This window comes from Rhinolophus sinicus, linkage group LG07 (genome assembly GCF_036562045.2).
Source record: "Rhinolophus sinicus isolate RSC01 linkage group LG07, ASM3656204v1, whole genome shotgun sequence".
NCBI lineage: Eukaryota > Metazoa > Chordata > Mammalia > Chiroptera > Rhinolophidae > Rhinolophus > Rhinolophus sinicus.
In genome coordinates this window covers 27,931,627-27,955,757 of record NC_133757.1, presented here as the reverse complement: position 1 = coordinate 27,955,757, position 24,131 = coordinate 27,931,627, and the positions used below count along the sequence as shown (strand labels likewise).

The window sequence follows — 24,131 nt, the reverse complement described above, 5'->3', positions numbered from 1 at the left end:
CTTGCTCCAAAACTAAACTATTCAAAAAAATGATTTTGAAGTTATAAAATATACACCTACACCTAAAACATTTTGAACAGAATGTTTGTAACAAATTTGTGGTTACCTTTGCATAGGGTCTCCTCTTCTCTTGCCTTCTTGAGAAACTTAATTTCATCTTAATTGCTTGGTTTTTGAAGAAAGTTGCACACTTTGTTAAAGTTAAAAAGTGAGAGGAGAATGCTATTGACAAAAAAGCTTTCCCATGATTCCAGTCATATGATTACATGATTACAATAATTTTATTAGCAACTTTGTTAATCATTTACCTCATCCATTCCAGAGTGTTCTTTGGGTTTCTTTGCGGAGGGAAGCGGTAAGGTGCAGAGGTTGTCTGTTTCTTTTTTCATCTTCAGCAACATTCATCCTTGTTTCCTCCCTCAGATCGTCTCTGGTCAAAACGTGTGCCCGAGTAACAGCACGGGAAGCCCGTGTATCGAAGTGGACGTCCTAGGAATGCCCCTGGACAGCTGCCATTTCCGCACGAAGCCCATCCACCGAAATACTCTGAACCCCATGTGGAACGAACAGTTTCTGTTCCGGGTTCACTTGGAAGATCTCATATTTCTTCGTTTTGCAGTTGTGGAAAACAACAGCTCGGCGGTCACTGCTCAGAGAATCATTCCACTCAAGGCTTTAAAGCGAGGTAGACGAGCATGGTCCTGATGTTAATACTTATTGTAGCTAAGTGACGGATGCCCAACTCTTCTCTCTACTTTTGTGTATGTTTGAAATTTTACCATTAAAAAGTTAAAAGAAGAGACAGGAAGAAATAATGCAAATTTGGACACCGTTGAACCTATCTCAAAAGAGATTTTTCTGTTATGTTATCCTAAAATCTGAGGTATTGACAACATTCCTTATGAAGTCTGGCCTGTCCCAGCGCTGCTGATGTTGGCTGTCATTCCCTCACATCCCTCCCCAAATAGCACCCACTGCACTCCTGACATTTCTAAAGCAGAGATTGAAGTGAGGAGAGCAAACCGAGAGGAGGGAGGGTTGGGGTATAGGGCTGGAATCAATGCCTGGCGGAAGTGCAGTGTCAGAAGCCTGGGTCGATGTTGGGAGCAGAGCAGGGAGGATGGAGAATCCCCGGCAGAGGCCAGAGCTGTTGGCTTTGCTGTGCCCCCCACCCCCCACCCCCACCCCCGGAACTTCCGCTTGTCACACCTGTCCAGGCTGTCCGGCACGTCCTCTCAAACCTTGGTGTGCATGGGAGTTGCCTGGGGCTCTTGGTAATAAAATGCAGATTCTGATGCTGCAGTTCTGGAATGAGGCTTGAGATTCTGCATTTCTGACAAGCTCCCAGGGATGCTGGCCTGCTGGTCTACTTGGAATACCAAAGTTCTAGTGTATACTTCCTCCCATAGCCACACTCGACTGCCAACCTCTGAGCTCCACAAACACGTTAGACAGTCTCCAGCCTTTTGTTCTTCTCCTGTTTCTCATCTCCATTGTGCAAGTAGCACATGGGCCCTGGATTAGTCAGCTCGTGCTGCCATAGCAAAGTACCACAGACTGGGTGGTTTCAACAACAGAAACTTATTTTCTCACAGTTCTGGAGGCTAGCAGTCTAGAGACACATTAACTACCACTAAGTGGCCCAAGCCTGTCCCCAGGGGCTGCACTCTCCCGGTGACACCGCCTGCCCATCATCAGGTCTTGTTTCTACCTGTGGTTCCTGGACCCCCGGGGCATCCTCCTGGCAGAGTTCCGCAGTGCATGGCTAACAGGCTTCTCCCTATTCTGCGTTATTCCAGGGTACCGGCACCTTCAGCTGCGAAGCCTCCACAATGAAGTCTTGGAAATCTCTAGTTTATTCATCAACAGCAGAAGGATGGAAGAAAGTTCCTCTGGCAGGACTATGCCGGCCTCTTTGGTAATTAAGTTTTGTTTCACTCAACAGATTGGCAGGGATTGCTATGCTGGAGGTAGGCTTTCTCACAGTCCAGGAAACTGATAATTAGCTCGCAATGGAAATAATAACACTAATGGCTGACACTCAGCACTTGGTAGGTGCAGTACATATACACTAATTCACTTAATCCTCTTGATAACTTCACAAAAGAGCGATTAGTATCATCTCCGCTGTACAGATGAGCAAGGCGAGAGCGAAGTACCTCCGAGGTCACGCAGACATAAACCCCCAGTTCATCTAGTGCCAAAGCCCATGCTTTTAACAAGTACATTATAGTGCCTGCCAGAGAAGTGAGCCAAAAATAACAATGTGGAGAAGAGGCAAATTAAGCAAACCTGCTAGGAAGCATTCAATACTTCTAGAAACTTTCAGCTGGACCCGGAAAATCCTTGGCTTCTTCAGACATCACAGGCGAGCAGGGTGGAGTGTGCCACCAGGTACTGCTGGTGATACGGAACAGATACCTGGCTTGGGGAGAGGCAGAATCTGCGCTCTCGGGGACAGGAGAGGAGCCCCGCAAAAAGTGGCACCATTGCAGAATCAGTGTGTGCCCCAGGGAAGGTTCATGCCCAGTGAAGATTGAGAACCTAAGACTAGTGTTCACCCCAGTAGTGTACGTTTGTTTACTTGAACAAGCAACACTGCTTTAATTGACTGGTGTCATGTGGGGTGCCATGAGGGGTCTCTGCTCCCACTCCCCATGTAAGAACACAGGACATGGTGAGGCCAAACAAGAACACCCACGGAGCCATAGGTAGGGGAGTCATACCACTATAGTCTCGCTGGCGACTGGGTTGGAGACACAGGAAGGAGGATCCACTTCTCTCTGCCAACCAACCCCACTTGCTAGCTGCAATCTGCGCTTGCTAGCTCAGCCACCATCTTCTTGCTAGCCCCCATTTGCTGCTAGCATAGCCACAGCAGTTATATTAGTGGCCAGTGGCTCACTGGTTACAGCTGACAGCCAACTAGCCACAGCTGATGGCCATCCAATCACAGTTGATGGCCATTTACTACCGAGTGAGCACCTTTCCACGTGAGGGTGAGAGCCTGGAAACTGCACTCCTGGCTCTGTCCCCACCCTGGTTAATTCCATTCTGCTTTCTCTTTAAAGACAAATTAAAAGGGTGTCCACCGATTGCCTCATTACATGTTTAATAATCTGATCACTGTCGTATCAATCTTATACTTCGACATAGTCCTACCAACCCTTGGAAAAGCATCTTATATGCTCACAATGAACACTGCCACTTCCAAATAGCCCTGCTTTCTTCTCTCCTTCTCTTTCCCTCACCTCGTCAGCTTCCTCTCTCTGTCCTCGACCTTGTTTTCTTTGCTTCTCCTCCTTTTCCCTTCAAGGTATGGCCAAGGTTGAGAGCAGCACTTTGGCCAAAGTGGAGGGAGGTATTGCATCGGTCGTTTCCAGAGGAAACAGGAGCAGGGCTTCCTGGTACCTAAGCGCAAGAATCAGGGGCTTTCAGAAAGGCAAGGCCAGGCTTGCTGCCCTACTCTGGGTTGGCTGCCCTCAATGCCTATGAGAGCGGAGGATTCCACGCTGCTGTGAGTGAACTGTTGTTCCTCACAGTGCTTCAGACACTGAATGTGTGGTGTCATTTCCAGCATTACTTCTCCAGCTCTCTGACACCAGCTGGCTGTCACACCTTTCAGTTCAATTTGGACACTGTCCACCTGGAGTTAGCATGAGATCCCACAGGTTAAAGGCTCAGTCCCAGAAGACAACTCACATCTCAGCTGCCACTCACAAGTCCCAGGTTGTGACTGGCACTTCTGACCTACTTCTAGGCTATAAATTCAAGAGACTCCACAACCCCCTCCTCAGCTTCAGTAATTTGCTAGAATGACTCACAGACCTCAGGAAAGTGCTTTACTTGCGAGACTATGTTATTTGTCATCTTACCATCCAAAATTCTAGCCCAGTGCCCTAAAGACGGGTGAAACTCAATAGACACTGTTGAATGTCAGTTCATAAGTAAGGACAAACATACATTTTGGATGTCAGTCCCATCATTATGATGGAAAGAGACACTGTTTTGTAAAATAAATCAACATTTTGGTGGTATGCTGCTAAATATCCTCCCTACACTATTCAGGCAGATGCACCATTGCTTCTTCAACCACAAAAAGATGTGTCAGGTTATAAAAGGATGCTCTGCTTTTGCGTTTACATGTCCTTGTACATACTACATACTAAGAACTAGCACTTCTGTGTTGAATAGAACCTGGAAATTGCATGAGAATGAGAATGAATGGGAAACCATGTGCTCTTTCTTGACAGATGTTTAATACAGAAGAAAGAAAATGTTTGCAGACTCACAGAGTCACGGTGCATGGGGTCCCAGGTCCAGAGCCCTTTACCGTTTTCTCTATAAATGGCAGCACCAAGGCAAAGCAGCTTCTCCAACAAGTAAGTCCACCGAGCCACCCTACGAATGGTCTGAGGGGATCTTGGTTCCAGTGAAACAATCTACCTTACAGAAGAATTTTTAAGAATTCTTCAGCCACATGAAAACACTGGGCTCAAGAAGGATAAAGACCAGAACGAGTGGCTTTCCAGCCACGTGTGCTCTTTCCCACTGAACCCAGACACGGGCCTCAGTTTCCCTCTGAACACAGAGCTTACTAGTCAGCCAGAATTTGCACACGAGCTGAATGAATGCTGTTTGTCATTCTAGGAGTTGGATCAGATTCTTAGAGCATGAGGATGGACCACAGGCCAAGAAGACATCTTTGGCCCCTCTAGCATTAGGCCTTCATTTGCATGTTGAAAAGCCCCCTTTTCCCCCTTCCCCTGGCATTTGATCTTGACCTTTGAGGTCCTATACCTCTAATGATACAAAGAGGTGTGGAAGGCCTACAACAAGAGGATGAGAGCCTGTTACCCCAAACCCTGTAGCGTAACTGGCCTAAGTCCCCTCATGCTGAGCCACTTCTGCTCTGGATCCCCCAGAGGTCTTGGTGGCTTTCTGCAGGCAGGGACGCTCCCCTGTGGGAGGACTGATAAGACTGAGAAATACAGGAACAAAGAGCAGCATCCAGAGAGGAAGGCAGCTCCTCGAAAGGGCATGGCAGCTACATGTGTAATTCCTTTTCTCTTCACACTAGAAGCTCCACCCTTGCTTGGCACAGTGGCCTAATATCCTTGCAAACTATTTTGTCCTTAACCATTTCAGAGTTCCTTCTTCTACTTGGGAGTAGGCCAAGGGGAGCCGAGACCAAGGGACATGACCAGGGGGCTCCCCTGAAGTTAGGGCATATGATGAAATGTAATGGGCATTGTAGAATGCTTGAGGGATGAAAACCCATTGATGCACCATATATAATACGTGTTAATAAGTAGTGGTGTCCTTTGAGGGGCAGTATCTATGGACAGGCCAACCTTTGCCCAACATTTTATAGTTAACTTAGAGAAAACAGCTTAAGGGTCAAATTTCAAAGATTATCAAACAGAAGCTACTCCCAAGGTGTTTGCTTTTTAAATCAATCAGTCCGTGAACTTCAGTATCTACCATCACAAAGCACTGTTGGGGTTTGGGAGACGCTATAAAATGTGAAGATATGAAGCAAGAGAATATTCCCATGGGCCACCCATAAAACGCAGCTCATTACTTTGTTGTCACCCCATGCGAACAACCACATGGATGTAACGCAGGACTAAGGAGGGAGGGACACTGGCCCCTCAGGGAGGTGACAATGCCAACAGACCTACTCCTGGAAGCTTCGTGTCCTAAATTATTCCTGTAGTCATAGTTGTCTTGCACCATAGAATGCAGAGCCCAGCATCAATTACGGTCCTAGGGTTGGGGTGAAGAGAGCAGAGTCTTCCTGAGAATCTTCTGCCACCACCATCCTCGATTCATTCTGCTTTTTCTCCAAGTGACACACAGCAGTGCCAGGTATTCAGGAGAAGGGTGTTTGCTTAATCCAGGCCAGATGGTGGCAGCCTTCTCCCGTCACCCACTTTGAGTTTAGCCTTTTGTCAGTAACCCATACAATAGGAGTGAAAGAATACATCCATAAGAGTAACTATAATGATGGCTAGTGTTTATGAGTTCTCATAATGTGCCCGTTATGCTTTATAACCACTGCCTCAATCATAAAACAAAAGAAAATTAAGAGGTAGTTACTGAGGAGGTAGATAAAGAATTTTCCTCCCACCTTCTAAATTGTTCTGGTGGACTAATAATCCAATTAACATGGGACAGATTAACAGGAGAAAATAACCAAATTTATTACGTATGTACCTATAGCGGTTCCATAAGAATATGAGACCCAAGGACAGATCGGCAGTTAATGCTTATATGCCCTCTTGAGCTAAAGAGAAGGGGAGGTTTTGGTGTGACACTTCATAGGGCAGGAAGGCAGTTCTCATGCAGATGGAAAAGCAGGTGTTTGGTAAATAAATGTTTGATGGGGCATCTTTCACAGTGAGACAGAGAGAGGACTTTGTGATTACATAGGTCTTGCTTGGTTCACACCTAGTTCATATGAACCTGTAGTTATCTATAATGATATCCCCCTTCCTGGAGCTAGTCCCGTCTAAGTCCTTTTAGGCAGTAACATGGAAGGTTAAAATTTCTCTCTGAGTCGTTTGTTTCTTGAAAATAACCAGCCTAAAATAATCAATATCCCAAAAGGCATATTTCAGGATGGCAGACTCTGCTTCCCTTCATTACTCTTACTGTTTCCATTTTATAAGGAGGAACTGAACCTCCAAAGGGTTAAACATCTTGCCCAGCACCTCACAGCCAGTAAGTATTAAAGGCAGACTTCAGACCCAGGTCTGTCTGGCTCCTAAGCCTTGTCTCAACCACTCTGTTTGACTGCCAGGGTCAGTAGCCAACGAAGAAAACAGGCCTCTAGGAACACTGTCAAGAGTTTATTGAAGGGAGAATTCCCAGGAACTTAGATCAAATGCGATTAGAAGATGATTGAGAGATTATCTTGGTAAAAGCTGGATAGGTTCTTTGCCCTAAACCTGTGTTACAAGGTTACAAGAAGCTAAATTCCTAGTTTGGAAAACCTAAAGGTGTTAATTCCATAGGAGCTCGCCTTCCAATATAACTGGGAAAACGAGTTATGTTGCCTGGGGATTATGAATAAATTGTGTCCTTGTCCACAGTAGACATAAACAATCCTTTTGGACATTAGAGAATCCTTAGACCTTCCAAAAAGAATTATGCAACCCTCCCGAGTAGGTTTCACTTATAAATGGCACCTCAAAGCTATCTGAACCCCACAAAAATAGACATGTTTTGAATTAAAGTTTTTGCCTGCTCCTCAGAGGTGTGCTAAATTTGCCTTTGCTTTATCTTCAGATTCTGACCACTGACCAAGACAGCAAACCTATTGTCACAGACTATTTCTTGATGGAAGAAAAATATTTTATATCTAAAGAAAAGAATGAATGCAGAAAACTACCGTTCCAGAGATCCATTGGTCCAGAAGAAGAGATCATGCAGATTTTAAGCAGCTGGTTTCCAGAAGAGGGATACGTTGGCAGGATTGTCTTAAAAACCCAGCAGGAAGTAAGTGTGTCTGGGCGCAGCCTACACAGGAACAGCCTCATGTCATTAACCACCTCCCCACTGGTTACCTCCCTCAAATTCAGAATTTCTTCTAATTCCAACTTGCTTTATATTATTCTCCTGAAGTACATGTGGAGAGATGATTTTATTCTTCTGCACATAGTCAGAATGTTATCTCTAAGTTACAGAAATTCATGCTAAAAATCATCCCTTATAAAACAAAGCCAGCCAAAACTCAAAGGATTCTTTACACACGTCCTCAGCTGCGTGTCCAGTATTTTATTTGTATGTGTGAAAAGACGTCGTTGTGAGCGTCACAGAACTGTGTATTGCAAGGCCTGTAGGCATTTTGCATTTGGGAGCTGGTTGCCTTCCTGTTAGTGCCTGTTAAATTTTAGCTAATAAAAGGCTCTGTGTATACGTAAAACAACAGTATTTCTTCAACACTTCATCACATCACACAAAGTAAGAATAATCTCTCAGCTTTGGTCAGAATTCATACAAAATTACATTCTGTTCACTAATATTCCCGCGATGGTTCCCATGAAGGAAACAAGTACAGTGACTTCGTGTCGACTCCAAAGTGGTTGGCTCCTGTTGGGGTGTGTTGATGGAACCCTTTTTTGTTTCTGAATACGTGCACACTAACTAAACTGCCATTTTTTAAAATGATGGTAAGTTTAAAACATAAGGTTATTGTTCCAGCATTGACAACCATGCCTCATGATATGTCAATAACCAAGCAGTTGAGTCCATTCAACAATTCGATTAAATAAATAGTTATTGAGCACCTGATATGTGCCAGGCCCTGTTCTGGGCGCAGGATCTGCTCCTTTGGGGCATGTAACAGAGCGTGACTGGTCAAATGCCCACCTGTGGTCTTTGCTTGTTGGGACACAGTGGAGACAATAAAGAGCCCATTTTTAGCATCATGTGTTACTTTTTCATTCTGTACTTAACTGTGAACATGGCCTGCGGCCTCGGCAGAACTCCAGCATCTCCTCTGCGACCCAGAGCCACTGCCTCCTTCCCTCCTCGCCTTGCTTTAGACCATAAAATGACACTTCATGTAAGCAAAGAAATGTAATTGTCTCCCAGCTTCCTCTCCCTATCAGACATGCAAATCGCTAAGCCAGAGAAAAAGCAGTGCTAATAACAATAGCTTTCTGAGAAAAATACCACAGGGCTCACCTGGACTTTTGAAGCTGTCTTTAATTTCTCTCTAACTTTTTTTCCTATTTCTAATTGTCTTTGCCATATGTAAAAACATACCCTGTAAGTGACAATTTCAGTGAATTCTTGAAATCATATAGTTGCATAATGGTTTACAGTGTTTACAGCTCTCCAGCACTCTCTATTTTGAATGATCTCATGATACAATGGAAACCATTCTCCACATAACAAGGAAACAGAGGTTCAGAGAGGTTAAATTACAACAGGGTGAGAAGTAGAAAGAACTGGAGTCTCATGGCTTCCAGCTCAGTGTTGTTTCCACCATCCCCTGTGGCCCAGGCTGGCGTGTCAGTCCTCGTAGATCATCCACACCCAGCACTGTGGGAGGCAGTGGGCAGGAGGAAATGTGAGCGGGCTGTTGAGTGGGCCTTTCTCATATGGTTGGAAGGGCTGGGGCAGTTAGGGAAGCCCATGTGCAATTTAAAATGTGTACGACAACAGGCAGTAGTTTTCTCAGCACTAAATGTTTAATAAGGGCTGGTGGAAGAGAAACATTTTGAAGAAAAGGGGGGATAAATTAGCAGAGAAGGCAAACAAGCATTTTCTGATGAATGGAATACAGCAAACTCCTTTATATGCCTTTGTTGGGAGGAGATTTTTGAAACAACTGAAATGTATCTCAAAAGATAACAAATCACATTTAATGTATCTAGGTTTACCTGGTGCATAGTGGCACACAGGACAGATTTACTGGTGGGATAAATGAATTCAAGAATTACTGAATGCAAGCAGGCACTAGAATAGTTGATAGATTAGAGTTGTAAGTATTTTCATTTATTTTACTCTGTGGAACTACTAAGATATATAAGCAGTTTGCCCATATATTAAAAGTCCCCACACAGCTCTCTGTGACCTGTCAAGCTGGCAAGTGTCACATCTTCCTGTGGTCAGTATGCCCTCCTCTGACACCTGCTGGATTTGAAATCAAACATGACTCTGCCACATATTAGACGACCTTGGAGAGTTCATCTGACTCCTGTAAACCTCTGTGCCCTAATGTGTAAAATCTGTAATAGAAACTACCCTGCTTGACTCAAAAAGACTGTCAAGGTACTCATGCCAAACACATAGACAATTCGTAGGGAAATGCTTAGTAAACTGTAAAGGGCTGTACGAGTGATGGCTACTGTTACGGTCGTTACCTGTGGTTTCCATTGCAACTGAAAATTCCTTAAAAATAAATAAGCTCTGAGTGGGGTTCTAAGGAACTCCTTTAAAAATAAAAGTGCATGGCTGTCAGGATAGTTTATGTGGCCGTTAGAACCTTTTTTGGTTTTTGCTTGCTTGCTTCCTGGTTTCCAGGGCCCTGAAAATTATGTCATGTGAATTACCACCCAACCCCACTCCCTGAGGTTAAGTATATTGTGGTCAATGCAATGACATATAATCCGGTAAAATCTGTAGGAATTGACATGGTGACCACAATATTTTAAGTGGGGAGAAAAAACAAGGTGTTGAACAGTATAGGAAGTCAAGTACAAACTCATTTTATGTAATAAAAATAGACAATAACTCTCCCCCACCCACCCGTAATATAATGAATGGGGTCCAGAATCTTCAGTCATGTCAATTGTAGGGACCACGACTGCAAGATTAATGAAATGATTGGGGTGAGCCTGTGTGGCTGGTTGGCAAGAAGCTCCGGGAGCTACTAGTCCTTTCTGGTCCTGGCTAGTTTGGTGCCACCTGGTGGCAGTTGTCCATTTTGACTTGAATATTAATGGCGACAATTATGCGTCCCGAGGCTGTGGAATTTTCAGGACAGGGATGATTCTTGGGTTCTTCTGGCTGGTTAACACCACTGCAGGGGCCTGATCTGAGGACATTAGGCTAGCAGAATGCTGGGATCGGAGGACCTTCCTGCCAAATCCGCGCTTCCTGAGATGGGTTGCCTAGTGCGTACTTGCCTTGCCTCTCCTTCTCTTTCCTGCCCCTCACGCTACCCGCATTTGAGAACGGGGTTAACAAAGAGGAGCCATTTGACAATCACATTTTATCTAAATTCACATAATTCCAGGGTTTCATTGTACATATCTATTCACATATACAAAAATACATTTGTATATCCATAGCAGATGTTTAGAAGGATGTATAACCTAACAGTGTTTTTTATGGAAAATGAGAGAGAGAAGGAAAAAAGGTGAGAGTGGGAAGAGTTTGCCTTTTTACTGATTTATTTCTGTACTGTTTGAAAATGTTTAATAAGATATGTATGTCTATCGATATATCTAACTACATTATACATATATATATATGAATAATTGTATATGTAAAATTTACTGGAAGCCAGTTCACCAAAAGCCAATCAACCTGATGACCAATTCTCATAATTATTTTTTCAATATCCATTCCAATGTGCCTTACCTCCAGCCATAGTTTTAGCCTTTTGACTGTGGATTTTGTTCTTCTAGCCTGACTGAAGGTCAGTCTCACATTTCAGATGCCTAGCATTTCTTATGAGAATGGGTGGGTTTTCTCTTACATTTAATTTACTGTGTTCTTATGTGGCTTTCGGTATTTGCCAAATGGTATATTATTATTTTACAAATGTATCTACAGTTGATCTGGACTCACACTCCACAGCTATAAATAGAAGCAGGTCTACTGGCTTTCCCTGGGCCAGACCTTATCGGTTTGTTAACATCAGCAGAAACACTTACAGAACTTTCTTTCTCTAAGGCGTGTATGTCCTCTTAGCATCGTTTATGAGATATTAACTAGTGTGTGCAATACACAGCTAAGGAGTTGTGTCACAATGGCAAGACACGGCTCAAATTTTTGTTGGGTTGTCCTTCCCTTATTCTGTATCATCTCACCACTTACTCATACTTTTGTTCTTCTTATAACATAGAACCTAGAAGAGAAAAGCCTTGTTCAGGATGACAAAGAGGTGATCCTGAGCTCGGAGGAGGAGAGTTTCTTTGTCCATGTACATGACGTTTCGCCAGAACAACCTCGAACAGTCATCAAAGCACCCCGCGTCAGCACCGCGCAGGACGTCATTCAGCAGGTCAAAGCCCCTCCCCTCCCCTCAGTCCTGTCCTCAGTGTAAATTAGTGGGTCAGATCAGATGTCAGCTCATTTTAGGAATGAAGGTCTAGGCCAATGGGGACCTGAAAAGGGAGAGTGTGCCTCTTCAGGCTGGGAAATATTACCATGTTTCCCCAAAAATAAGCCCGAGCCGGACCATCAGCTCTAAGGCGTCTTTTGGAGCAAAACTTAGTATAAGACCTGGGCTTATTTTAATATAAGACCTGGTATAATATAATATAATATAATATAATATAATATAATATAATATAATATAATATAATATAATATAATATAATATAATAATACCTGGTCTTATATTAATTTTTGCTCCAAAAGATTCATTAGAGCTGATGGTCCAGCTGGGTCTTATATTCAGGGAAACACAGTAGGTCATCCCTTCAGATACTTCCTTAGTGTCTGCTGTGAGTCAGGCTCTCTATGCAGCACTAATAATGCATTTAGGAGGCAGCTGTGCAGAGTAATTTCATGGTCCCAGAAATGCCTAAGCCAATACCTAATGAGCATCTCTCAAGGTCCATCAGAGGACAAGCAGGAGGCCTGCTCTGCCCCTCTCCCCTGCTCTGTGGCATGCGTCTCTGTGTACAGTTGTAAAGAACTGTATTTCCTTTCTTTGAAGCCTTGTCAGGCTTTGTGTTTGTTAAACACCCATTTGAGAAGTGGTATAGCATAATGGTTAATTAACACAGATTCTACTAGATCCAGTAGCTCCAGATTGAAATCCCAGCTCTACTTTACAAGCTCTGAGATCTTGGGCAAGTTATTTAATATCTGTACCTTAGTTCTAGTGGTGTACTGGTAAACTGGCTTCTTAAAAAAAAAGTTTTAACAATAAAAATTAAAACACAAAGCTCTGATTTGCAGTGTTTGCCAGTTTCTGTTGTATAAATACTCCCACCCTGATTTCACTAACGCGCTCCAGCTGGCTCCAGCATGCTGCTATGTGGTAAGTTACCACACAGATACCATGGAGATAGTATAATAGAACTTCCCTCACCGAGTTGTGATTATTAAGTCAGTAAGTATATGTGAGCTGTATAATGCCTCGCACATAAGCACTGTTTAAATGCTATTGGCTATTATTGCATGGTAATTTGGTTAATATTAACCTCCATTATAGGTTTTGAACTCCAAGAGTGCCCAGATGTATGTTTCTTTTGTGCACTTTTGTGTCTCCAAAGTATAATACAGTATCTGGGACACAGTAGGCCCTAACTAAACATTTGATGCGTGGACAAATACATAAGTGAGAGATAATCTTGTACTAAATGAGAAGTGAGACCAAGTACATTTTAAAATGCCTTCAACTTCTAAGACTCTTTGGTGCAGTGACAGCGTAGTGGGACAGAGAGGCGTCTGAGGGTCAGGGTTCAGGCCCCTCAGTGTCTGCGTGACCTTGGTGTCTCTGAGCCTCACTGCACAGACAGCCCATTTCAAGTCGTTATTCTACTCTCAGCTGTGCATCCTCTGGCATCTGCTTAAGTTCCCAGTGTGGAATGGGGATAATAATACCTAAATCACGGACTGTTGTGAAGCTAAATGAGGTAATGTAGGAAAGTACGCGATAAGCTACAACCACCCAAGTGTAAAATGAGGAGTGGATCTGAAAAAGCCCCTCCATCTCTAAAAGTTGATGAGTTTTCCACCTTCAGGTTTCATTTACAATGGATGCAGGTGTTGGAGACACTGAGGCTTTATCCAGTTTATCCTAATTCATCTTTCAGACCTTGTGCAAAGCCAAATACTCCTATAGCATCCTGAGCAACCCCAACCCGAGCGACTATGTGCTTCTGGAAGAGGTGGTGAAAGACACTTCGAACAAGAAGTCTGCCACCGCGAAGTCCTCGCAGCGGGTCCTTTTGGATCAGGAGTGTGTGTTTCAAGCCCAAAGCAAGTGGAGGGGTGCAGGAAAATTCATCCTGAAGCTAAAGGAGCAGGTGCAGGTAAAAGTCATGGTGTTTTTTTTCTCTTCACTAATTATTTGATTTTCATAACTATGCTGTAATCAGACGTGGGAGATAGTGAAATCTCGGAAAAGGTTTCTGAGTCAAGGAATTTAGGGGTGAGAAAATTGTTTGGCTTTGTTTTCACTGTGGGAAAATAAAAGTCTTCCCCTCTGGAATTAAGCAATCCTGAGAGGGGAGTCCCTCAGCCTTTCTTTCCAAAGCTCTCCGGACAGAAGAGGGAAGGGTTCTTTCTGATACCATGTCAGGCAACGGAGGGCCTCGGCTTTATCCTAGTACCAATGGAGAGTTCTTGTTTTCCACAGGCATCCCGAGAGGACAAAAGAAAAGGCATTTCTTTTGCAAGTGAATTCAAGAAGTTTACCAAGTCAACGAAACAGCCCCGAGGAGTCCCATCACCTTCTCAGGTCTTGGCCTCAGAAAGCGTCCAAAACAAGGAGGAAAAACCTGTGGGAGGCTTGTCCTCCAGTGACGCGATAGACTATCGACCGTGACCACAGGTAGCATGTTTTACCAGGTACATGAAGTCAGTGCACCGTTCGGCAATGGGTCAACTTACACTGCTTTGTAAGGCATAGTTTACGCAGTTATCTTTTGTCTTTTCCGAATGGACAGTGTCCCCTAAGGGAGGTAGGCATGGTACCAAAACAAGAAAAGTGCTCTGAAGATATGTGTACCTTCAGCATTTAAACGTTAGACCTCCTTATTCTGTAGATAACTCAACAAAGGCCCCCAGAGGACAGCCAATTTGCCCAAGCTACTACACCAGCCTTATTTCGTCAGATACTGAACTGTCTTAATTATTGGTAACTCACATAAATACTCTTGAGGGGCTGCTTTCAGCTTTCACTCCTTTGGATTTATATAGTTTTATGGTTTTACAATTTAGGTTTGATTTGGCCTCCCCCACCTCAACTCCTTCCGCCTCATTTAAAAAATAAAAATCTGTCATTCAGGGCAGGATGATTAAAAAGCAAGCAAAATAACAGAACTGCTATAAATGAGGCCTTTGCTTGCTTGCCCCGCCGGTTGGCATTCACATGCAGGGTAACTTTCATTCTACCTTCAAACAAATTACTTAGATGAAGCCTGAATTGTTTTAAAGCAGCAGGTGAGGAAACAAAACATAGATTTCTTCTTTTCACGTAGTTTCTTAACGAACCCAAGGGATTATGAAAGCCTCCTTTTTACCTATTGTGTTGTAGTTCTAAGATTTAAAATGCAGAAGAGACAAAAATAAAAAATAAAATTCACACAAGACCAGCAGCACAGGGAAGTTCGCTGTTGCTTACACAGCAGAGCGTCATCATCTGTCTGTCTCAGTCTGGAATTCCTTACATAGAATTGTAGAAGCTCACACTCAAAGAATTCATTGATACCTCTTCACAGAGCCAACTATGATGTATAACAGCCCAAAAGAAGGCCCGGTATGTTGAGTCCATGTTTCTACATTTAAGGAGAAACTCCTAAACTAATTGGTGCCCGCATTACACTTACAAAGCTCTTGCCAAAACAACAGACAAAGCAAAACACAGGAAATCATCTCCACCAGAGTATCTGCACATCTAGCTACTCTTCACAGTCAGAGTTGTGTAGGTTCTGTAAGCAAAGGCTCATTGGAAAGAAAGGCTGTATGGCGCAGTCCACACCACATCGCCTCAGCTAATAGTGAATATGCACAGTGCTGAAGCTCCTGGCTGCCCAGACCCTGAGAAGCTTCAGCACCCTTTCTCCGTTGTTGGGATCCAGTTGGTATCCCAATGTTTTTAAGTTCCAAACTCACTTCCTTTTCTGCTCTGTGTCACTCAGACAACCAGTGCCTTCTCCAAAAGCCATGAGCTTTCAGACTAAGCACCAATGTTGAGCCTCTAACTTAGAAAATGACTCACCATTGTAGAGGGTCTGTGAACAGGCTGAAAGGATCACAATTTAAAATACTGTTTTCTGTATCAAGAATTTAGCATCAAATAAATCATAGGGGTGATAATGTTATTCGTATCTCTGTATTATAACCTCTGTCGTGATATAGTGAAGTTACACTCTGCACATAAGCCCTCATTATGCTATAAGATTACATTAAGTACATAAGAACACAACTCCACCAGAAATCTGACTTAAAAATAATATGCTTATATGTGGTGATGGAAGGAGAACTAACTCTGGGTGGTGAACACACAATGTGATACATAGATGATATATTACAGAATTGTACACCTGAAATCTATGTAACTTTACTAACAATTGTCACCCCAATAAACTTTAATTTAAAATAAAAGTAATAATATGCTTGCTATAATGAGCATTACCAATTGCTCATATTTTAGGAGAGAGTAGGGAGGATAGTTGTGATTTAAACGAATGCCCTTGGACTCAATTTTCCTGTAGCAAGGTAACTTTCAGAATCATCCAGCTGACCTTGACTTTGCTTAAACTTGGGGAAGCTTCTCTAAAAATTGCATGGGTACATCTATGGGAATATACAGCCCATGTTAAGAACTCCTTTAAAAATGGTATATCCAAGAGAGAGCACTTATGAAAAAGGAAAGGCCTTTCTGGACATGCTAGAAGAAAACAAGTTTAGTATTTTTACTGCTTTCTGAGTAACATTTCATATATTTGTTTTAAAATTTTTACCTCTAAAGTTTCAAGTGTTAACCCTTTGTAATACTCTAAGAATTTCTAAACAATTATTTACCTTACTTTTATTGGAATTAATAAATATAGTTGTTGAAGAATTCCACCTTTTTAAAAAGAAGTTGAACAGTTTGATTGTGCTTTAAAAAATCTTTCTAAAGAACATGGTGTTCCAGGACAGAAATGGGCTAACATTCCACCTCCTAGGGACATCATGTTACAACATTGTGAGTTTATAGGAAATAGTCTCGTCCCAAACCAGCCACCAGAACTGTGGGTTACTATTGGTCAAAGGACACTAAACCCTTGCTGCATTGTAAATGTTTCTGCTCCTTTATTTACAATATATTAACAAGCCTATATGTATACAACTTTACAGGTGATGATCTTTGGGCAAGAATTTAAAGTCAAGAACGAACATGGTGGAAACAAATATAATTTCCTTGTTTTCATTCGACTTAAAACTGGAAATTGATGATTTCTGAACCGAAGCCTTCTTCACACATGACGTGAATTCCACATTGAGGACAAGCAAAATGGCACAGGGCTAGTTACCAACCATTTTCCTGATGAATGACACAAAGAAGCCCAGGAGATTCCCACTTTACAAAAAAAAAAAAAAAAAAAAAACCATTGCTAAGCTTGCAATAATTGACTTAGAACAGGTGTCAGCAAACTGACTGTAAAGGGCCAGACAGTAACTATTTTAGGCTTTATGGGCCATACGGTCTCTGTTGCAACTACTCAGCTCGGCTGTCGTAGTGCAAAAGCAGCCGTAGAAAATAACACATGAATAAGCATGGCTGGGTTCCAATAAAACTACTTATAGACACTGAAATTGGAATTTCGTACAATTTTTGTATATCACAAATATTCCTCTTTGGATTTTTTTCTCAAGCATATAAAATTTAAAAACTATTCTTAATTCAAGAGCCACACCAAAACAGGTGGCAGGCTGAATTTAGCCCAACGGCCATAGTTTGCTGACTTGACTTAGAAAACTGGGACTAAGAGGCACAAAGGTCTGAAAACAAGCAAGCTAGTTTAGTCATACATTTTAAGGCTGAGCATTGGAAGCTTCTGGGCATTGCAAATGTAAATATGTCCCATAAGATTCATTAAAGAGTAATGCAATTTAGTTTCTATATTGTGTACCATAGTGTACTCTTCTTTAGGATTTCTTTTTACGTATAGAGTGATTTGGCGTCTTTTGTTTTTGTTTTTTTAAGTTTATTGCTTATATATTCACTGATTATTCCACTTTTGGTTTTCACAAAATTAATTTAGAATAACGTGTAATTTAACATCTACTGAGTTGTAACATCTTAACAAAAAACTTAACCATTTTTTAAAGCAAAAGTAGATTGAGTTGGTGTTTAAATTTATTTATTTTGCAAGGTTTGTACTTACACTGTACTTATATATTTATTATACAGAGCTTTCTTGATATTGCTTATGAATTGGAAACATTAGTGGTTCTATCTCACTATTTGAAGACAAATCTCATAAAAAGAAAATGTATGCTCTGAATCCCTGAAATGGGCCAGAATTTCATGTAAAAAAGCTTCATTTTCACCTGATTCATTGAAGAGCTACTGATCCAAGTCATACTTACCACTTAATATAAATTATTTTTAAAACTTTGCAGCGGAAAACTATCATGTAAGTGTAAAGCATTCTTATTCTTAGTATGGAGCAAATTATAACTTTTAAAATGAAATATGTGTTCCTCTAAAGTAAAATCCAAATTTTATCTATTGATATTAAAATTTGACATTTTTTTTCCAAATTATAAAACACACTAAAAATCCTAAACTTTGCTTTGAGAAGTTTTTTTTACCAATTAAAAAAAATAAAATAAAACAATCCCCAAGTTCTTTGCATATTCTAGAAACAGAAGTGTTAAAAATATACCACTCAGCTTTCATGTTATTGGAAGTTCTTACTGACTCAAAAAGCTTTAATGTTATAAGAACCTGTGGGGACAGAGCCCCTGAGAGCAGCTTCCAGGCTCTCGGCCTCACGTGGAGGGGTGCTGGCTTAGGTAAATGGCCATCAACTGTGATCGGATGGCCATCAGCTGTGGCTCGTTGGCCATCAGCTGTAACCAGTGAGCCACTGGCCACTAATATAACTGCTGTGGCTACGCTAGCAGCAAAATGGGGGCTAGCAAGAAGATGGTGGCTGAGCTAGCAAGAGCGGATTGCAGAGAGACGGATGCCGCCAGCAAGAATATAGTGATATGACTCCCCTACTTATGACTCCATGGGTGTTCCTTTTTGGCCTCACCATATCCTGTGTTCTTATGTGGGTAGTGGGAGCTGAGACCCCGCAGGCCGCCCCGCATGACACATGGCGCAGCAGGCAGGGTCCCCCGCATGACAACTACTATTTGCTTTTCTGCAGAATTCAAGCTATTCCAATTTGATGTACTTTGTTACAGGTTTCTTTTTATTTTTTAAAAGATTTTATTAAAATATAGCTAACAGTTTCAGGTATATACCATGGTTATTCAACATTTATATACCTGAAGTAGTGATCACCATGCTAAGTCCAGCAATGATCGGACACTGTACCAAGCTATCACAATGTTATTGACTATATTCTCTATGCTGTGCATTGTATCTCCATGACTTATTTGTTTTATACCTGGAAATTTGGACCTCTTATTCCCCTTCACCTTTTCCCCCCTTTTTTAATTTTTCAATTACAGGTAACATTCAATATTACTTTGTATTAATTTCAGGTGTACAGCACAGTCATTAGACATTTATGTAATTTAAGAAGTGATCCCCTGACTAGTCTAGTACCCACCTGGCACTACACAGTTATTACCATATTATTGACTATATTCCTTATGCTTTACTTTACACCCCCATGACTGTTTTGTAACTATTAGTTTATACTTCTTAATCCCTTCACCTTTTCCGCCCTGCCCCCAAACCTGTCCCATCTATCACCCTGATAAATCTAGTACCCATTTGACACCATACAGAGTTACTACAATATTATTGACTGTATTCCTTATGCTATACCCTACATCCCCATGACTACTGTGTAACAACCAATTTGTACTTCTTAATCCCTTCTTTCACCCACACCCTCAAGCCCCCTCCCTTCTGGCAATCATCAAAATGTTTTCTGTATCTATGAGTTTGTTTCTGTTTTATTTTGTTCTTTACGTTCCACATATAAGCAAAATCACATTGCATCTGTCTTTCTCTGTCTGACATACTCCACTCAGCATAATATCCTCCAGGTCCATCCATGCTGCCGCACATGGCAAGAACCCATTCCTTTCCAAGGCTGAATAATATTCCATTGTATATATACCACCTCCCCTATCCATTCATCCATCAACAGACACCCAAGCTGCCTCCACATCTTGGCCATTGTAAACAATGTTGCAATGAACAAATGGATGCATGTGTCCCCTTGAAGGAGCATTTGGGTTTCTTCAGATAAATACCCTGAAGTGGAATCCTTGTCTCTTGTATAGAATTTATTTTAAAGTCTATTTTGTCTAAGTATTGCTACCCCAGCTTTTTTTTGTTTTTTTTCATTTCCATTTTCATGAAATATCTTTTTCCATCCCTTTACTTTCTGTGTGTCTTTCAAACTGAAGTCTTTTGGAGGCAGCACATGTAAGGGTCTTGTTTTCTTATCCACTCAGTCCTCCTATGAGCATTTAATCCATTTACATTGAAAATAATTGGTGATAGATATGTACCTATTGCCATTTTATTATTCATAATTTTGATTTTTTTTTCATCATAAAGAAGTCCCTCTAAGATTCCTTGTAATACTGGTTTGGTCGTGATGAACTCTTTTAGCTTTTTCTTGTCTGGGAAGCATTACTATTCTAAATGATAGGTTTGCTGGGTAGGTAATTTTGGTTGTAGGTCCTTGCTTTTCACTATGGTGGAGTATTTTGTGCCAATCCTTTCTGAACTGCAAAGTTTCTGTTGAGAAGTCAATTGACAATCTTATGGGCGTTCCCTTATAATATACTAGTTGCCTTTCTCTTGCTGCTTTTGGGATTCTCTGTCTTTAACCTTTACCATTCTAATGTGTCTTGGTGTGGGCCTCTTTGGGTTCATTTTGTTTGGGACTATGTGCTTCCTGGACTTGTATGTCTATTTCCTTTGCCAGGTAGGGAAAATGTTCAGTTGTTATTTCTTCAAATAGATTCTCAATCCCTTGATTTCTCTCCTCCTTCTGGAACCCCTATGATGCAAATGTTGTTACACTTGATGTTGTCCCAGAGGTCTCATAAATTATCCTTATTTTGGATTCTTTTATCTTTTTGCTGTTCTGATTGGGTGTTTTCTGCTACCTTGTCTTCTAAATCACTTATTCAGTTCTCTGCTTCATCTAGTATGCTGATGATTCTTTCTAGTGTATTCATTTCAGTTATTTTATTCTTCACTTCTGGCTGGTTCTTTTTTATGGTTTCTATGTCCTTTTTAGATTTCCTATCTCTTTGTTAAAGTTCTCACTAAGTTCCTTGAGCATCCTTATAACCATTGTTTTGAACTCTATCTGGTAGGTTGCTTGCTTCCATTTTGTTTAGTGCTTTTTCTGGAGTTTTCTCCTGTTCTTTCATTTGGGGTGTATTTCTTTGTTTCCTCATTTGGGATGCCTTTCTGTTCCTATGAATTAGGTAGATCTGCTAGGTGCCCCAGTCTTGGCCAGGTGGCCTTATGTAGTAGGTGCTCTGTGGGGCCCAGTGGCACAATTTCCCTGGTCACCTCTTCCGGGTGCCCCAGAACTGTCCCTTGTGTGGGATATGTTGCCCTCTTGTTATAGATGAGCCTTCGTTGCTATATGCATGCCCGTGGTTGGGATTGACCTTCAGGCTGACTGGCAGTGCAGTTTGGCCATGTTCACAGCTTACAGGCTGCTGTGCAGGGTGGGGCTTAACCCACTGAATGGGATTTGCCCCAGAAGGCTCTGGTGCCTGTTGAGACTGCCCTTTAGGGGTACCACTTGTGGGGCTAATTGGTCAGTGCTCTGCTGTGCTCTGAAGCCAACCTCTAAGTATGTTAGTTCTGGAGCCTCTTGGGAGGGGTTCTGCTGCAGACACAGGTCAGCCACTGTCTGTAACCGGCCAGGGACTACCTGGTAAGAGCTACAAAGTGATCTTGAGTTGTTCGCTACCTGTGCTAACCCTGGAGGTACGTGGGAGGCCATGCTGCAAACCGAGGATGTCTGCCACCAGTACCAGGCCTAGGGTAGCTCTGCAAAATGCCAGGACATCCCGAGGCCAGCTCTCACCTTTCAGCTACCTTAAGGTTCAGCCACTGATAAAGCCTTGTATGGTACACGAGTTGAGTGAGACAAAGTCTCAGGGATTCACTAGAGTGGGAAGAGTTGTGGTCACCAGGTTAATGTAGATTCTGGTTTGGTGCCAGTGCTGAGCCTGGAGCGACTCAGCAAGTCTCAGAGCACACGGAGGCCAGTCCCACATGGGGCCTGTAGACCGAGTTTTCCAAGAAGAAGTGCAATGCGGCAGGACTGGCTGCACCGAGAAAGTACCTCCAGCATTGGGGGAGTTGGGTAGGTTAGGGCCCCAGTGGAGCTCACCAGACCAATCAGATTCAGATTTTGCCGTAAACGTAGGGGGCGGACTCAACACAGGAAAGATGGCAGCCAACTGCAGGCTGCATGGAAGGACCCCACACAGAGATAATGGTGACTGTCCACCAGTCCTTGCCGAAGCCATACAACTCAGTCTGCCCTCCGTATGCCTCCAACACCCGCCCCCCGAGTTACTGTCCCTCCGCTGGAGCCCAAGGTAAGTGCTTGTGAGTCTGTGCATGGACCAATTAAGAGGACGAGGATGCCTGGGTTTCCCAGTGCTTTCTGTCCCACCCAGCTGGTTGGAATCCCCAGTTTTTTCACAGCTGGATGTTTTGGGGGGCTCTGCTTCCTGGCACCAGTATGCTGGGCTGGGGAGGCCAGTGTGGGGCTGCGGTCTCTCACTCCTCCAGGGGGATCCTCTGCGGCCGAGCTGTCCCTCCTTATTCTCAACACCACACACAGGTGTGAGGCAGGCCCGTTCCACGTCCCTACCATGCCTATCAGTCTCAGTGTGGCTTCTTCATGTCCTTAGTTATAAAACTGTTCAGCAGATTTCAGATGGTTCTCCAGGTTGATTGTTCTATAATTCAGTTGTAATTTTAATTTGTTCATGGAAGGAAGCAGGCATAATGTTTATCTACTCCACCATCTACAGGTTTCTTTTTAAATCAAATAATTCTGTAACAAATGCACATGCTGCCTCGTTTTAAAAAGTTTTCCAGGATCACTTTATGAAGCTTCTACAAACTAATCAGAATTCTCCCCTCTGGTTCTGCTTACTTACCATGTACTGAAAACTGAGTTGCTATCTAATTAGAGTCAAAATGAAAACTGCAGAGTAATGAGATGAAAAGCAAAACTAGTCTCCCCAGGTTTATCATTTGGCCTTGACTCTTTTTAAGCTCCACCCTACCCCACCCCACAGCCTTTAACATAGTTGATTTGGCTTCAGCACAGAACCTGAAATTTACCTAAGACTGAATGTGAGACTAGCTTTCAGCTAGTGAGTGAACCCAGCCTAGTGCCTGCGTTGCAACCCAACGTGGTTGTTTATTCTATTTTGAGGTAAAAGGACATACTGTACTGTATTTGAGTCTTTGGGGTTTTAGGAAGGACTCATTGCTCAAAAATATAAAGGGTCTATTCTACTATTAAAAACTAACCAGCAGGGCCGGCCCGGTGGCTCAGGCGGTTAGAGCTCCATGCTCCTAACTCCGAAGGCTGCCGGTTCGATTCCCGCATGGGCCAGTGGGCTCTCAACCACAAGGTTGCCAGTTCAATTCCTCGAGTCCCGCAAGGGATGGTGGGCAGCGCCCCCTGCAACTAAAATTGAACACGGCACCTTGAGCTGAGCTGCCGCTGAGCTCCCGGATGGCTCAGTTGGTTGGAGCGCGTCCTCTCAACCACAAGGTTGCCGGTTCGACTCCCGCAAGGGATGGTGGGCTGTGCCCCCTGCAACTAGCAACGGCAACTGGACCTGGAGCTGAGCTGCGCCCTCCACAACTAAGACTGAAAGAACAACAACTTGAAGCTGAACAGAACCCTCCACAACTAAGATTGAAAGGACAACAATTTGACCATTGTTCCCCAATAAAGTCCTGTTCCCCTTACCCAATTAAAAAAAAAAAAAAAACTAACCAGCAAAAATCTGGTGTTTGCCAAAAATATGAAATTTTTGTTTATGGCTTATCTGAATTATACAGCTATATTAGTACGTATACCAAATGAAAGAAATCATCCTATTATTTAGAATGCATCTAAAATAGCCATTCAGAATATACCCATTACCACTTCATACTTTTTAGACTACTAAAAATCTGTGTAGCAACCTTTATCATTAAAGTTCATGTGGAAAAGAATCTAAATATAGAAGCTGGGCTTATTATGCAAGATTTGAGAGGAAAATATTTTAAGTCACTTCACTAAAAAGGAAAGGAAAGGAACATGAATTCTGTCACTGTTAGGTGGTGCCAACTTTTAAAAAAATCTATAGCTGGCAAGAAAGGATTAAAGTAGGAATTCATTGTGATCTGTGATGCTGGAAGAAATAGATTAACTTCCTCTCAGTCACCTGTTCATCTGGAATTGGTGGTTTTGCAAAACATAAAATTACAAGATGGTGGTAAGGAATTGAGGGTAAGTTTGAAAAATCTGTAGGAAGTG

General features: G+C 42.5%; 1 protein-coding gene across 5 annotated transcripts in view; it reads left to right on the top strand.

Annotated features, from left to right (window-relative positions):
- Window positions 1–17,530, top strand: part of PLCE1 (phospholipase C epsilon 1) — a 290,018-nt gene extending 272,488 nt beyond the window's left edge. For 4 of the 5 annotated variants that reach the window (XM_019739811.2, XM_019739784.2, XM_019739792.2 and 1 more), the window contains 8 exons: window positions 424–685; window positions 1,800–1,918; window positions 4,254–4,382; window positions 7,294–7,503; window positions 11,588–11,746; window positions 13,512–13,730; window positions 14,057–14,268; window positions 16,765–17,530. In XM_019739811.2, coding sequence (XP_019595370.2) covers window positions 424–685; window positions 1,800–1,918; window positions 4,254–4,382; window positions 7,294–7,503; window positions 11,588–11,746; window positions 13,512–13,730; window positions 14,057–14,245 — 1,287 coding nt within the window. In that variant the 3' untranslated portion in view covers window positions 14,246–14,268; window positions 16,765–17,530. The remainder of the gene's footprint in view (window positions 1–423; window positions 686–1,799; window positions 1,919–4,253; window positions 4,383–7,293; window positions 7,504–11,587; window positions 11,747–13,511; window positions 13,731–14,056; window positions 14,269–16,764) is intronic. The other variant, XM_019739801.2, reaches the window with a different exon arrangement.
- Window positions 17,531–24,131: the final 6,601 nt, after the last annotated feature.